The sequence below is a fragment of the Nansenia antarctica genome, assembly GCF_963989245.1.
Source record: "Nansenia antarctica genome assembly, chromosome: 6".
Classification (NCBI taxonomy): Eukaryota; Metazoa; Chordata; class Actinopteri; order Argentiniformes; family Microstomatidae; genus Nansenia; species Nansenia antarctica.
This window is the reverse complement of record NC_137676.1, coordinates 45,666,410-45,682,173: the sequence shown is the minus strand read 5'-3', so window position 1 is coordinate 45,682,173 and position 15,764 is coordinate 45,666,410. Positions and strand designations below refer to the sequence as shown.

The following is a 15,764-nucleotide window of genomic DNA, read 5'->3' as shown; positions in this document are numbered from 1 at the left end:
GAATAAAATCATTATCGTGATGTGGGACACAGAATAATTGATAATTACTCACTGTAGAATTAATTTTAAACTTAGGGGGGACTTTTGAGCCTCAACATCCACTTCATTGTTTCTGAGAAAACAACACAGAAAATTCAGCTGGAGTGGATGAATGGGAAATGGCATGCTGTGTATTGCGTCAAAAAGCCTCTTATTAAAACCTAGGGTTGAGCTGCAGCAGCTAGAGGACACAGATCATCATGAGGATGGTGGCAAGTTTGATTACCATGGTCCTCACTGTGTGTAGCATTGGAAAAAAACCGACACTGGCCATTGAAGAGTTGGATCTAGAGGACAATCAGGTGAGTTAATAATGCTCATATACCTGTATATCATAATAATAACTAATTTAACATGTTATTTTAAAAGTAAAAAGATCAGAAGTGATTGAGTCATAACACTTTCAGATCAAAGAGTTATGGGGGCATGTTACAATTTCAAAGGCACTGTCCAGCTTCTTGACAACACAATGCTGACACGGGCTGTATCCATATTTACACAAGTACAGTAATGAAACATGTGAAGACTGAACATACAATCTGTTCATTTTTAAGCAGAGGGACTGTCAGGAATGAATGAGGTGACATCGGAGTACTTGGCCGTGTTCAAAATGGCATACTAGCATACTGCATGCTAGCATACTCAATTAGTATATACTGCATACTGCATACTAAATTCATAATAAGTATGCCAATACCAAGCCGACCGTTAACACTGCTGCATGCATACTGCATCCCAAAAAGCATTTCGCACCGGCCGGTCCGGGAGTGGGTATTTTAAATCCTCCATCGGCTAAATGCTGTAATTTTGTGTTTAATGTTTACAAGTGTTAACATGTCATTTTATGAAGTTTTAATGTTTTCAGGTGAGAAAATAACCATATATATTCCAAAAATGGGTCCAGTTTACCAAAATAACCCGTTTATATATCTGATCTGACGTTTTTACCTCTGTTCACTAGCTACGTTACCTTAGTTACCCGTAGATACTACTTCGACAGAAACGTCTGAACTTAAAAGCTAAACAAGTTGTAAAATGATTTGGGGGCCCAATATCTTTAGCTAGCTAAAGTAACTAGCTTACTATATTGTTGTCTTGGCAGTTGGTAAAATAACATGATTAAAATAAATATATATGAGCAATAACATATTGTGGGCTTGCTACAGCAAGCACAATAACAACCAACTTCTTCTGTCTGAAGCTACAATACTGGGATCATTCGTGATTGGGCTACAGGCAGTCAAATACTAGGCAAACGTGTGTGTAAGACACTAATAAACTTGGATTTCATGCATTTCAAGTGGCATCTTTGTAATCATGATGACGTAGTCATGTCTAAGAATGCATTTCACCATGTAAATTCATAATATCATAATAATAATAATAATAATAATAATAATATTCTCATCCGTGATCAGACTTAGCTGGGGTGCTGCAGCTGAAGAAAAAAAAAACAGCATCTGCACACTTAAATCTGTGCAAAAAAACTATGTTTATTGCAAGCTTTCTGTCTCCAGGCTATCGGACAATGTAAACAACAGCTGTATGGCGAGTTTGTATGACGCAGTTTGACGAGACTAAAGGGACGCGCAATGCATTTTGGAGATTTAGTACCCCAGTAGTGTCCAATCATGGTCTACTCAAATATTTTCCAAAATCTAGTATACATAGTAGATTTCTCACACTCAAATTTTGCATACTGTACAGTGTGAACGCTCTCTCATACTAAAATCTACTCATATCTAGTATGAGTAGTATGCCATTCCGAACACAGCCCTTGGATCCTGATGGGCAGCTACAAAGTGAGCTGGAGGAGAGATCTCTCAGTGTAAAAACTTCTTCTGGAAAACCTTCTCATCCTGCTAAGAGACAGTTGGCAACAGCAGACCAAGCTATAGATCCTATCCAAACACCCCGATCAACATGGCACTGGAATAAATAAACAAAAGTTTCCCCAATTGACAGTGACTCAGTATTTGTATGAAAGTCCTCTAGGGCAGCTTGCATCATTATATTGTTGCAGCTTTGATTGTAATTTCTACGGTTGTTTAACAGAAACTGGTGCAAGTGGTGAACACAGGTTAAGCCTCAACTAATACAGAGCAGCAAAAAATCAAGATCATTCTTAATGACACCTGAAGCCAAAATGACCACCACTGCCTTTTATAAGATCCCGGCCTTGATGTCTTTATGTTCCTTCTTGGTTTTAAAACAGAAACACAATATTTCTACCGAATTTCATCGGTTTAAACATGATCTTGGATTTTGACCCCTGGGAGATATTCCATCAATGTCGCTAAAGGAAAATCCAGGCTTATTTTTGATAACTCATGAGACTTGTGAAAAAATATGCTTTGATTTTCCTTTAGCAATGTTAATGCACTACCCCCCTGGTTTCCATCTTCCTCAAGCATTATAAAAGGTCATTTTTAGTTCTGGTATCAATAGGCAAAATGAGAAATGCTACACAAATCCTCTTTGCCAAATCATGGACATTTTTCTCAATGGGAATACAGGCAGCAGAATGGGTTCCCTCACTCAGTTGAACCTACAAACGTCATTTGGACGGCCACTCATTTTTTGTGCACACTTAAAGATTAAAAAGAGATTGTATAATTAATTGAAAGGCGCTTTCAATCATTCTACACCAATTTTGCCAACATAGGCTAACTGATGTCAAATTTCGACCGATATCAAATACAGTACTACCCAGAGCCATCAGCACAATTTGGCACCACCTGGAGGACAGCCAGGTAGGTCACATCCAGGTAAATTTTAAGTGGAAGATGTGGAATACACCATTGGAACCCCTATTGCTAGTATTGGAGACACATCCTACCCAACTTTTACGGAAAAGTCGCCTACATCTATAAAATACCACAAGAGAGTATAAGAGTCCACACCAAGCAAGTGAAGATTGTTTACATTGCCATAGAGCTACTCTGACTGAAGTTAATGAAGTGAGTTGGTGCAACCATAACATTCCAGCCTGGCACCAAACATGGTGCTCACTGCTTTAGACAATCTATAAAACTTGTTCTAGATGGAGAAAAACAACAAATGATTAAAAATTTAAAACTTTATTTTACACTCCATAGGACTAAAAATAAGAGTTCAATATCAGTACACAAATGATAAGATTCCTGCTGGCGAGTTCATCAGTTCAATCAGCAATTTTCCAAACATCCAAAACCCTGCAGAATTGACGAGTCATACATTTCCCCAGCCCCTTTACAGCCTTTAAAGAACACGCAAAAGTCCTGTCAGGTTGACTGTAATTGTACATTTGAACCACATGAAGTTATCTACTGTAAGAAAAGCGCCTTTAACTTAAATCTTTCAATTTACAATTACAATGGCTGTATTCGGACAACATTTAACAAAACAAAATGAATCTTTCAAAAGCAAGATCGAAACCAGATGAGGTCTTCAAAAAAAAAAAAAAAACGTTGAAATAACTACACAGTAAAGCATGATCGTCACTTAACAGGCGATTAAAGTTAGATGTTTGAATTTGGCCCTGCTTTTAAGATTTTTTCATTTGAAGGTATAAAGCGAATACCGTAGCCCAATTGAGAATGGTCCATTCTAAATTTCAATGGGGGGTGGTCCAAGGGGTCTTGTTAGTGAGGTGAAGAAGTCCCTTTTCAGGCATAAGGCATTCTGCAGCATCTCCACTGTTGGCTTGTGTTGGCCCCACCCAAAAGCACACCAAACTCCAGTCTTCAGCTTTCCGAAAATAGACTTCACTCTGGATTCTGATGTAAACCTGGGCCGTCCGTGTCCAAGGTCCCTATACATGCGAATTAAAGTGTTGGCAGTTCAATTAATAACAGTCAAAATAAATAACTCTGTCAAGTAGGCAAAATACCTAGTCAAATTTAGTTTTATTCGAGAATTCCCTTTGATTCACAAAACATAAAATCCATTCAGAAACACTTCAACACAAACTTTCAATAGGGACTAGTCAAACACTCGCCACTTCAACCTCTGAAGACACACTGAGCTCACTTGCACCGTCACACACTCCCTCCAAGCTCCCCCAGTGCTCTCAACACACATCACCAGCATCAACTCATTTTCACATGGAAAGGGGTGGTAACAGGGAGAAAATAAAGCACACACCATTCATCAAATCAGACAGCAAGAAAAGGATACAAGAAAGGATACAAATGTATAACACTAAACATTCCACTGTGTTTTAAGATTAAGCTTCATAGAAAAATGTTTTGAGAAAGGAGACCTTAGAGATCTGGAGATGCAATAAATGTCCTTGTGATGGTCATAAGGAACACACTCGTACTTGCTTCTTCCTTTCACACTCGCACAAAGCCACAGGTTCTTCTCAACTCTCGCAGACATCTGGCCCTTTAGCATCGCACAACCAGTCCTTTTCACACTTGCTTTCTTTCATTTTGCTCTCCCGTTCGCTCACTCTCAGTCTCTCACTCTTTGGCCACCACCAATCCCACTCATTGTTCTCAAAAGCGCTACAGAGCAGACAAGATTTTTATATCCAAGAAAAGGGGAGAAAAAGGCAACACCCACCGTCTAACACAGTATATGCAGAGTGAAGCTGTGTTCTTTGATGGCAAAGCATTTACACATGGGAAGAGGGGTACTGATACTGAGATCGGTCGAACATTGCTGCCAACGAGGGGCTTCTTCCCGGGAAATTGGAAAAGAGTTGGTGAACTGTAGAAGAGATTTTCATGAAGGCGTTTCCATAAAACAGCAAACAAAAAAGATACAATCAACTGCATACAGAGATTAAACATCAATCATAATTGAAGACCATTTAACCATTTACACATGGTTGAGGGAGCTTTTGTGATACTCGTGCATGTTTCAGAAATATCTAGTTGGCATGCAGTCATGTCTTATACAAAATAACATTTTCCAAGAAAAACAAAAAAATATGTATGTAGTGTAGCATTTACCACTAACAAACTAAACACTTCAACCACTCTGCACTCATTACTAACATAATTAGTCTCACACACTATGCATGTTGAATTTGTCTTAAACAAAATAAAAAGGCAATAGGTTTAAATAGCAGGGACTTGGGATATGACTAGAATTGTTCTTTTCCCCTCTCAAAATACTTACCAGATTAATCTAGAAATAAGAAATAATTAGATCAAAGCTCTTTACATTCCCCAACCTGACGACTTTGACTCCATAGAGGTGCCAAAGCCGGAGCTGAACCCACTGCTGGAGGCAGAGTTGGTACCTGCAGCCCACCCTAGACTAGCTGAGCTGGGGCTGCTGTAACTGGTGTTGCTAGAGCTATAGGTCTGGTCTCGGGTCGCGGCACTAGTCTGCCCAGTAGTGGTGGTACCTGCGGTGGTGGCTTGGCCTTGGCCTTGGCCCTGGCCCTGCTGATTAGCCAGCATACCCATCATGCCCCAGCTGCTTTGAAGAGCAGCCTGGGCTGCAGCCATCATGGCAGGGTTAAGGCTTAGGGCCCCGAAATTAACCCCACTGCTGCCACTGCTCCCCATCCCTCCACGACTACTGCCATAACCCTGACCCCCGAACCCACCAGCCCCAAACCTCCCACGATCCATCATTTGCCTACTATTATTGTGCTTAGGCTCGGCGTTGGAGATGTGGACGCTGACTCCCTTGATGATCAGGTCCTCTCCGCACAGGGCTTGGGCCACCTGGAGAAGGGTGGGGAGGAGATGATCAAATACTGTTATAAAACCACACTAGGGCATATGCCACTCCCCTTAGACATTGAAAGTCTCATATTTGAAGAGCAAGCAGTGGAAAACATACCTGGTCATCTGCAAAGGTGACAAAGGCAAATGCCCTGAAGGGTTTAGGAATGAAGACGTCAGTGACCTCGCCGTACTGCATGAAGAACTGGCGGAGCTCATCAGTAGTCATGTCTTCGGTGCAGCGGCCAACAAATATCTTACGGCAGCGCATGGGCTCATCGGGTCCCGCCTGTAAAGGTGGGATAGACAGCGCTTGATACCTGCACTTTGTTAACCAGATCTTCTGAACTCATGAAAAAGCATTTGGAAAGGAAACAAAGTCTTTGGGGAAAAGGAATCAATTCAGAATTAATTAAAGAATGCACTGATTTAGCTAAAATACCTTAGAGTTAGGTAGTTTGCAGTCACACCATCTTCCATCAATCATGTGTCGCTGGGAAACCACTTTGGATTGGGTCTCGTACTCAGTGAATCTGACAAACCCGAATCCTTTTGAGTTCCCAGTCTTGACATCTCGTTTGACCTGCACAGAGAGAGCAAGTGATTATTCACAGTCACGTTCTTGAAAAACATGAACCAATGAACCATCATATAAAATATTAAATATCAGGGTTACCTGCACCATGATAACTTCCCCAAAAGTGACAAAGTAGTCTTTCAAATCTTGCTCAGATGTTTTCCAAGGTAGGCCGAGGACAATAAGGTCTGATGTTTTCTCACTACCCCTCTTCATTTTCACAGCTGAGGCAGCATCCATTTCGTCCATCTTCCTTTTGTTGTCTGACATATGAACAAACATTGTCCTATCAATATTGCAGTGTAGTAATAACAAGTTCAAATTAAGATGCAATCGCCCCCATAGCACCCACTCAGCGAAACAATGTTTGGGGATTGTATCATCACCAATGCAGGGCTCGACAGTGCGACTGTTTTGGTCGCATTTGCGAGTGAATATATTTCTGTGCGACTTGGAAATACATTCAATCGCACCAGTGCGACTAAAAGACTGCTGAACTGTCATGCGCAGTCAAACGTATGTGTATAAGCGATGAGGGAATGAAAACTGTGAACAGAAACGTGTGTCGCAGAAATGCTTCACGCGAGTCCTATATGCGCTTAAAATGTGCATAATGGGTATATGGGATACAGCTCTCATAGTTCGTAGCGCTGTGTTTTGTTAGCCGCTAGCTGCTAGCAGCGTTTGCTTCCGGTTTCATTGAGGTTAACCCTATATGTGCCTGACGTCTAACAACATTCAAATGACTCTAACTTCATATTTTTTCGGATTTCACTGTATGACACATCATTTGAAAGCTTATGATCCGTAGTTCCAATCCACAACACGTCACATTTGAAAGTGTTTATGTAATTTTTTTACATTTGAAAGTGTTTTTTGTTTATATATATTTATATTATACAATTTACCAGTCATATTCTGGAATGTGTCTAAATGTTAAAGTTCCATAAGTATAAGCAAAATAAAGTAACAGTTTGTAAATAAATAGTAGCATTTAAAAAAAAAAAAAAAAAACGAACCGTGACCCAAAAACCGAGGTTCATACCGAACCGTGGGCCAACTGAAATTAATATTCTTACTTCCCCTTTACATTGTGTGAGTCTCCATTTTGATTACGGCCAAGAGCCGGTTATGATCATTTTGATATGTTATGATTATGATAATTTGTTGTCGTTGTTGACGAAAATTGCGCAATTTTCATTGTGCTACTGAAATTCTTGGTGTGCTACTAAATTTTTCAACATGGTAGCACAGTGCTACCTGGGGAAAAGGTAAGCGTCAAGCCCTGCAATGCATCATTTACTAGGCAACATTAATGTAAACAGCCCTGGTATAACACAACTTTGCAGTGTAGTTGCAGAAACGTTGTGCATAAGTTACATTTTGAACTATTAAGACTTTGTATACAAAACAAAATCACAAAAGTAAAATAGTTGAAGATAGCCAGCATGTTACACCACAATTGACACAGGAAAAAACACCTTACCCTTTGGATAATTGACGACGTAGACCAGATTCCCCCAGTCGGCCTCGGGTGCATGCAGGACCCCCTCCACCAGCCGGACGCCCCTCATGCACTGAGACGCCGGGCTCCGGTACCGGAGGCCGCACGCCCCAGGGAACTGGGCAGCTACGGTTGACAGCAGAACGGTGCCATCGTCCTCAGACGGGATCTCCATGGGCTCTTCGTTTTCATCTTCGGCCACGCGAATATACAATTCTGCCATGATCTCAACTGATCAGCACAGGCTACAGCTAGCTGCTTAATCGGTGTAGCTTTCACGTTCACAAAGCTGACGATGCACGCGGTGCACACTGAATGCTAAGTTGGCTAGCTAGCTTAAGCACCTACCAATATTACTACACTTTCAAGTTTGCTACTCTAGCTTGCTAAATACAAGCGTCTTAAAGACAAATGGCCTAAATATATTAATTAACGCGACAGGCAATGTAGACAGATATATAACTTAGACTGCTGTGTAAAAAAAAAAATTCGTTAGCTGGCGGCCATGAGAGCCGAATCTGGCCCTCGTTTAGCTGGCTAGCAAACAATGCACACGCTTGCAAAATGAATGGCCGTGAGGTATTTGCGCGCCTTCTTCGCCACACAGATTACTGGACTCTTCTTTCCGATTGCAATAGTAAGGTCGGTGCAGTTTGCTTTAGAATTTTGCCGTGATAAATTATTTCATACCAGCGTATCGTTTCTTCAGATGTTAGAGATAAACACGAATAAAAGACGCTTCTTCCTTGCCCTCAAACTTCCAACAAAATGGCTGCCTTGCCTGATGCATTGACGGAGTGACATCATCGTGTTGGGCGGTCCCATTTATAGAACACGGGGGCGCCCTGGAAGGGACATTTCTTTTGAAACGTAATATCGACATTAAATTGCGTGTGTTTTTTTCTTTTTCTTTAAAGAAGTCATTATGTTCTAAACAAGTGAAGCGACACTAGTGCATACAAACGATATTTGCTTTATATTGCTCGGTTTCCAATTCGTGTTAGTGGGATTTTACAAGATCCAATCCTTTGGGGTACCCTCTTCAGTCTGGTGTGCGGACCCTCTCAAAACAATGCAGTGGGCAGAGAGAAAAGTGCGCACTGAATACGTGTATCATCGTTGCCACACTGTGGATGGAATGATCATGCAGGTGTTATAGTGGCAAGTTACCATGATAATCATGAGCCCATTCATATTGTAAAAATATACCAAGGCATCAATCGCATTTGCACGGATGTATCTAACATCTCTAACCTCAATTGTCATTCACGCCCTCAGTTTCTTCAAAGACCCCAGGTGACACCACCTGTTAGGACTGCTTTGATCTTTTCCTTTCATTTTCTTATCATGTGCTTGTTATTTAATATATATATATATTATATATATAATAAACACAGCTGACACTATACCATAAGTTGATGGCCTGGCAAAGTCTATAAATACCCATGCAAATAACAGTTTGTTTAAAAACAGCATGGATCGAACAAAAACGATATCGTTTACTATTTGCATTTCTTTAAAAATGACAGCAATTAGATTCTATTATATTAATCTCAACTATTCCACCTTGTTTTCTATAGTACTTTGGTCTTGCCCATCAAAGGGAATGTCCTGAAAATTAAAAAAAGAGACTGGATGGATAACTCACCACAGACATTAACAGGTACAAGCTAAGAGGTGCATTTCCTTACCAGTGCAACTGCAAATATCTGAGGAGCTATGGGAAAATATGCACAGAGAAGGCATCACTTTAGTCATATGACAAATTAAGCACCACTTATTAACAGTTAGGCCTATCTCGTATTTCTGTACATAGTGCCTATACAGTTAATTTACATTTACATTTACATTTTTGGCATTTAGCAGACGCCTTATTCCAAAGCGACTTACAATCAATACATTTGAATACTAAGCATGTGAATCATCAGTCCACCATTCGTGGCAGGAAGAGTAATCTAGCTCGGGCCCGGGGCCACTGATAGAAGGAGAAACCTTCTTCTACCACCTTCTTCTAAAACTTTTTAAATTTTATTTTATACTGGAGGAACAGAGAAGCAGTACAAAGGGGGCGATAGAAGTTCTTAGGGACACAGTAGAGGGGAAAGCGGGTGTCTTTAGGAGACGTAGTGCTGAGGGGCAGAAGATGTCTCAGGAGGAGCAGTTAAGATGAAGAGATGGGTCTTCAGTCTACGACGGAAGATGGGTAGTGACTCTGCCGTTCTGACAGCCGTGGGGAGCTCATTCCACCAGCGGGGAGCCAGAGTTGTGAAGAGACGTGATCGGGTAGCCCGACTGCTGTGTAGAGGTGGTGGGGCCAGTCGGCCAGCCGAGGTGGAGGAGCGGAGTGAGCGGGCAGGGGTTTGGGGGGTTACCATTTCCTTCAGGTAGGCAGGGGCTGTCCCTTTAGCTGCCTGATATGCAAGCACCAGGGTCTTGAATCGGATGCGAGCTGCTACCGGGAGCCAGTGCAGGGTGCGAAGGAGAGGGGTGACATGAGAGTATTTGGGGAGGTTGAATACCAGACGTGCAGCAGCGTTCTGGATGAGCTGCAGAGGTCTAATGGCGTAGGCGGGGAGACCAGCCAAGAGTACGTTGCAGTAATCCAGGCGGGAGATGACCAGTGCCTGGGTCAAGAGTTGCGCTGCCTCTCTGGTAAGAAGAAGAAGTGGTAGAATGGTCATATCCTTCTGATGTTGTAGAGGAAGAATCTGCAGGAGCGAGCCGTTGCTGCAATGTTTTCCGCACAGGATAGTCGGTTATCCAGGATCACTCCAAGATTCTTGGCTGTCAGGGAGGGGGTTACAGTAGAGTTCTCCACTGTGATAGAGAAGTCTTGGAGAGGGCAGGCTTTCCCGGGGATGAAGAGGAGCTCGGTCTTGTTAAGATTGAGCTTGAGATGGTGGTCAGCCATCCAAGTTGAAATGTCAGCGAGACATGCAGAGATACGGGTTGCCACGTGTACATCAGACGGGGGGAAGGACAGGAAGAGTTGAGTGTCGTCTGCGTAGCTGTGGTAGGAGAGCCCATGTGAAGAGATTACCGAGCCAAGAGACTTGGTGTAGAGGGAGAAAAGTAGGGGCCCTAGGACAGAACCCTGGGGTACTCCAGTGGAGAGGGTTCGTGGAGAAGACAGTGATTCTCTCCAGGTCACCTGGTAGGAGCGGCCCGCCAGGTAGGAAGAAAACCAGGAGTGTGCGGTGCCAGAGATGCCCAGGTCTGAGAGGATGGAGAGAGCAAGAGTATGACACTGACAACTGAGAGACTGAATTATTTTTAGAAGGAGATGTGGAATGCTTCTCAGAGTACATGGAGGTGTGGATCCACAGAACTAGGATAGAGGGCTTAAGACTAAGAATTCAAGGTGAGTACCCCTATGACCATAATAGCAACATGTCAATGGTGTTGGCTTTTTATACAATTTCTTGCATCCTTGCAGTCCTTGCATCCATACTGTAGCTCTGTCTAAGAAATTGAGAGTGGTTTCATTTCTCCAGCCCCATCCCTCAGCCAAAAAAGTGTCCGGGAGCCCAGTTTCTTGTTGCTTGAATTACAGCCTTTTTTTCCACCTTTAAGTCAGTAACATAACATGGCAGTATCCTATGTGTGTAGGCAATTGTATGTATGTGCTGTACGGTAAGTGTTTTGAAGAAAGGTTGACGGAGGGGGAGCATAGATCTTGGATTGGGTTCAGTAATTTCTATAACTTTTTAAACAAACAAAAAAGTCATGGTGATTAGACAAATCCCGCTGGACAGTTGGAACAATTAGGTCGTTTTTACAAGTTATATTTCATAAAATATGCTGCCTGTGTTGCCTATAACACTATAATAAACACTCTTAATCTATAATCTGAGATGTGAATTAGTATAGCTCACTACAACCCACTGTGCATATGCTGTATGTGCCCCCCCCCTCCCCCTCTGTTTGTTTGTTTGTTTACAGCTTCAATGGTCTCTTGCCCTGAGGGGAAATCTAATTGTTGCCCTTGAGGATTCTAGCGTGATCCAGGTAAACACTGACATGAAAGGACCAAACATCAGAGTTCAAGGCAGGAGGAGAGAAGTGCTCAGTCCTTTGAGGGTGAGAAATATTTAGCATCCTGCCACACTGTGGTCATTTAGGAAATTACACCTGGGACCCATATTGTTGCGCTCAATGACTGCTGAAATTGTTTATATTACAGGTATTGGAAAAGACAAGGGAATTTCTAGCCTTGAAGCTGGTCAGTGGGAACACCAGCATTAATCTCCTGTGAATGACAGTATGCCTTTGACTGCCGGCACTTTACCACCAAGACAATCAAGGACCCCAATTGAAATAAGCCAGTGGCTTTCTTGGGTTTTTATCCTGTTAGTTGACCTTGTATGTAACATGTACTTTCATGTACCTACTTCTGCAAATCTTCTAATAAAGTTTTCAATCAATCAATCAAAAAACACTATGGGGCGCAGTAGAATATTGTGCAACAGCAGAATATGAACGTTGAGAGCTTGCGAACGTGAAAATACGATTATTGAGAAGTAGTCGAGACTGTTAGACCAAAATATAGCGCGTTGACTTCAGTTCATGCAACAAATGTCCCCTTTGGCATGCAAGTACCTTAGGGTGATAGAAAAAACTTTTATCCAAAGACACAAGTGAGATCTGCTTTTTTTCAAAATGGCCGCCAACAATACATCAGAGCCCATTGGCAATTACCACACCCCATATATTTGCTACTGTTATAGCTATAATTACACATTTTGTGTCAAACTGTACATTTGTGTGGTCAGAGAATCCAATTAAATACGTTTCAAGGATGAAAACCCAATATTTGTCTTCTTACCATGACAATCTGGGGTAAAATATGTATGGGCAGAGATCTGTGCCACTAGAATCTGAATCTGAATTACTGACTTTGAATTTGAATTGCTCAATTTGAATTTAAAAAAATGACGTTGAATATATTTTTTTACTTTGAATTGTACTACTGAACAATTCGGTGAACGAATCTTTTCAATGAACTGATTCTAATGATTCAGTATGTTAGTGTAATACTTGGGATAAATGATTCCAAGGAATGCCTGAATTTGCCATTTAGCAGACGCTTTTAATCCAAAGTGATTTACAATTACGAATTACAGGGAGTAGCTACCCCTGGAGTAACTGAGGGCTAAGTGTCGACAATAGTGGTGGTATTCCAGGCGGGATTTGAACGCACAACCCCCCGATCACCAGTCCAACTCACTATTCACTAGACCACCACTGGTCCACCAACTGAACCCTATCCCCTCCAAAATGCCAGTGGTGGACAGACAACAGACCCATACCAATCCACCTGTGGGTCCGTTGGATCAGTAAAGGTTAAAGATCACCTTGAGCTTGGATTTGATGATTTCCTGGTCAGAGAGCAGTTGCTGATGCGCAGAGGAAAGCTCTTTGTGTTCTGAGATTAACGCTGCATTTTCCCTCTCCAGAGCACTGTGTTTCTTCTTGAGCTTGTTCAGGGCTGCTGTGGTGTTCTTCAGGTTTGCAGTCTGGTCAAGAATCTTCTGGTCCCTGTCGTGCCACTGGCTGAAGATGTTCTCTGTCTCAGCCAGCTGTTTGATGATAGCCTCCTCCTGTACCCTATAGGTGTCCCTTGCCTCCTTTAGCTCCTCAGCTAGCCGGCTGCGCTCCTCTACCACCCTCTGTTGTCCAGAGAGGGCAGCAATGGCGTCGCTCTGAAGTTTTTTGTTCTCTCTCTGCTTCTCTTTGAAGTTGGAGGCCATCTGATTTGCTCTCAGCTTCAGTTTGTAGCTGGAGCACTGCTCCTGTTTAAGAGAGGCCTGGAGTTGAGAGATGAGGCTCTCATACTTGCTCCTCATTTCCTCATGTTCAGACTGGAGGGTCTGATGCTCAGAAAATTGTTCCTGACGCGAGTTAATCAGACCCTGGTTCTTGACCATGAGGAAGTTGTGTTTGGAGAGGAGGTTTTTACTCTCCCTCACCAGGGCCTGGTGCTCCAACGACAACTCCTGGAGCTCCAACCTCAGGACCTGAATGAATGAGAGAATCAATCAATCAATGAGAGAGTGAATGGATGGGTGAATGAATGAGAGAGTGAATGAATGAACTCAATTCGCAATGTTAAAATGGTCTTGCCAGATATCAGTATCATACCAGATAGATAACAGAACACACACATGGGTGTTTATCTTAGATCTTAATTCCCTTTGTAAATAACTGTAAACACTCAAGTAAATCTGGCCTAATGCATCACAGTCATTGAAATATCTTACTTGTTCAGCAGTGGTCTCAGCCTGGAGTCTCTCAGTCAGCTGTGCATTCCGCTCCTGCAGCTCTCTGATCCTGGTCTGGTTATCCACGAGGTCCAACTTCAGTCCCTGAATGAATGAGACAGTGAATGAATGAGAGAAGGGATGAACACGCATACACACGCGCACACACGTAGATGAAAGCACTGACAAGGGAGCTTAAACATGAAGCATTAAACTTGCAAATTAATGTAATATTTCTTCTCAAAATTGTTATCTTAGATGCTTAAACTGTACTGTAAACACAGATACAGATAGATAACAAACTGTGTAAATAAATGTTGAATCTGGCGTAATGCATCACAGTCATTGAAATAGCTTACTTGTTTAGCAGCGGTCTCGGCCTGGAGGCTCTCAGTCAGCTGTGCGATCCTGGTCTGGTTATCCATAGTCAGTTTCTCAAAGTGTTTCCGCTCTACCTCCAGGGATGAACTAATGACACGCTGAGCGATGACACTCTTCTCCAGGGCTACAGTCTTCTCATAGAGCTGTTGGTCCCAGTCCTTGAGCTGCTCAGAGATTTTCTCTGATTCGGCCATCTCTATGGCCACAGCCTCTTCCAGCTCAGTGCAAACCTGTCTGACATCCTTTAGCTCCACAGTCAGTCGGTTTTGTTCATCTAGAGCCATCTTCTGCCCAGAGAGAGCAGTTTGGACTTTGCTTTGGAGCTTTCTGCTCCTACTCTGTTCTTCCCCTAGATCAGAGGCCATCTGAGTAGCTCTCACAATGTTCTCAGAGAGACTAGCATTGCAAGCTGCATTTTGCACTCGCAAGGCCTGCACTTCGCAGCTAAGGGCCTGCTTCTCGGCAGTCTCTTTCTGGAGCCCCTCATGCAGTTGAACACCCTTCGCCCTCTCCACCTCCATGGCTGTGGTCAAATCTTGGAGCTCTCTGAGCTTGGCCTCGCTCTCCACAACCAACCGGTTGTGATCCTCCAGTACCATTTGGTGCTCAGAAAGAGCAGTCTCAAGGTCTCCCCGGAGCTTTTGATTTTCGGAGCTCAGCTCATTTAACTTTAGAAGCCTGGGATGGCTTTCTAGAGCCAGCTGGTCACGTTCGTCTAGCCCCCTCATACACTGTGAGAGGGCAGCCATGAGGTCGTTCTGGAGTTGCTGGCTTCTGTTTTTCTCCACCTCCAGGTCTGAGGCCATCTGATCGAGGACAGTATTTTCTGTGATTTTGTCATGCAATGCCTGCACCTTGGACCCGTTTACAGCACTGTTCTTCTGAAGCCTGTCCTCCAATACAGCCCTATGAGCTCTCTCTGCCTCCTGGGATGACATTATCTCCTGCATCTCTTGAACCCTGGCCTCATTCTCTGCAGCCAGGCTGGCGCGCTCCTCCACAGCTCTCCGCTGCTGGGACAAAGCCGTCTCCAGGTCATATTGGAGCTTCTGGCTCATGTTCTGCTGCAATAACAGGAGGTCATTCTTGGCTGTGTTGTCCTCCTGCAGGGACTGAAGTGCAGAGCTGAGGGCCTGTAGCTTCTGGACCTGGGCCTGCCTGTCCTCTGCAAGCTGGTTGCTCTCTTCCAGTGCCCTGGTCTGCAGGGAGAGGGCGGTTTTGAGCTTCCCCTGGAGCTTTATGTTCATGCTCTGACCCTCTTTCAGCTCTGAGGCCATCTTGTTGGCTCTCATCTGAATCTTGAGGTAGCTGCACTTTCCCCCGTCCAGCGAAGTCTG

General features: G+C 43.1%; 1 protein-coding gene across 3 annotated transcripts; it reads right to left on the bottom strand.

Annotated features, from left to right (window-relative positions):
* Window positions 1-3,103: 3,103 nt before the first annotated feature.
* Window positions 3,104-8,552, bottom strand: tardbpa (TAR DNA binding protein a). 3 transcript variants are annotated; one of them, XR_013937481.1, is made up of 7 exons: window positions 7,769-8,552; window positions 6,382-6,545; window positions 6,148-6,288; window positions 5,824-5,994; window positions 5,621-5,705; window positions 4,588-4,734; window positions 3,104-3,832 (listed from the first exon to the last, which is right to left on the bottom strand). XR_013937481.1 is itself a non-coding variant. In XM_080533307.1 (6 exons), the coding sequence occupies exons 1-6, from the start codon at window positions 8,007-8,009 to the stop codon at window positions 4,640-4,642; spliced, it is 897 nt and encodes a 298-aa protein (XP_080389433.1). In that variant the 5' UTR covers window positions 8,010-8,552; the 3' UTR covers window positions 3,910-4,639. The 3 variants fall into 3 exon arrangements, 2 of the variants coding, with proteins under 2 accessions (XP_080389433.1, XP_080389432.1); XM_080533307.1 differs by lacking the exon at window positions 3,104-3,832 and having other exon boundaries at window positions 3,910-4,734; XM_080533306.1 differs by lacking the exon at window positions 3,104-3,832 and having other exon boundaries at window positions 3,910-5,705.
* Window positions 8,553-15,764: the final 7,212 nt, after the last annotated feature.

Bases quoted from the DNA above. Each gene is read 5' to 3' on its own strand.
- tardbpa (XM_080533306.1), bottom strand. From the start codon at position 8,009: ATGGCAGAATTGTATATTCGCGTGGCCGAAGATGAAAACGAAGAGCCC. The intron at 6,546-7,768 runs GTAAGGTGTTTT...TTCATATGTCAG, and splicing joins CGTCGTCAATTATCCAAAGG to ACAACAAAAGGAAGATGGAC. The intron at 5,706-5,823 runs GTATGTTTTCCA...ACCCTTCTCCAG, and splicing joins TCACCTTTGCAGATGACCAG to GTGGCCCAAGCCCTGTGCGG.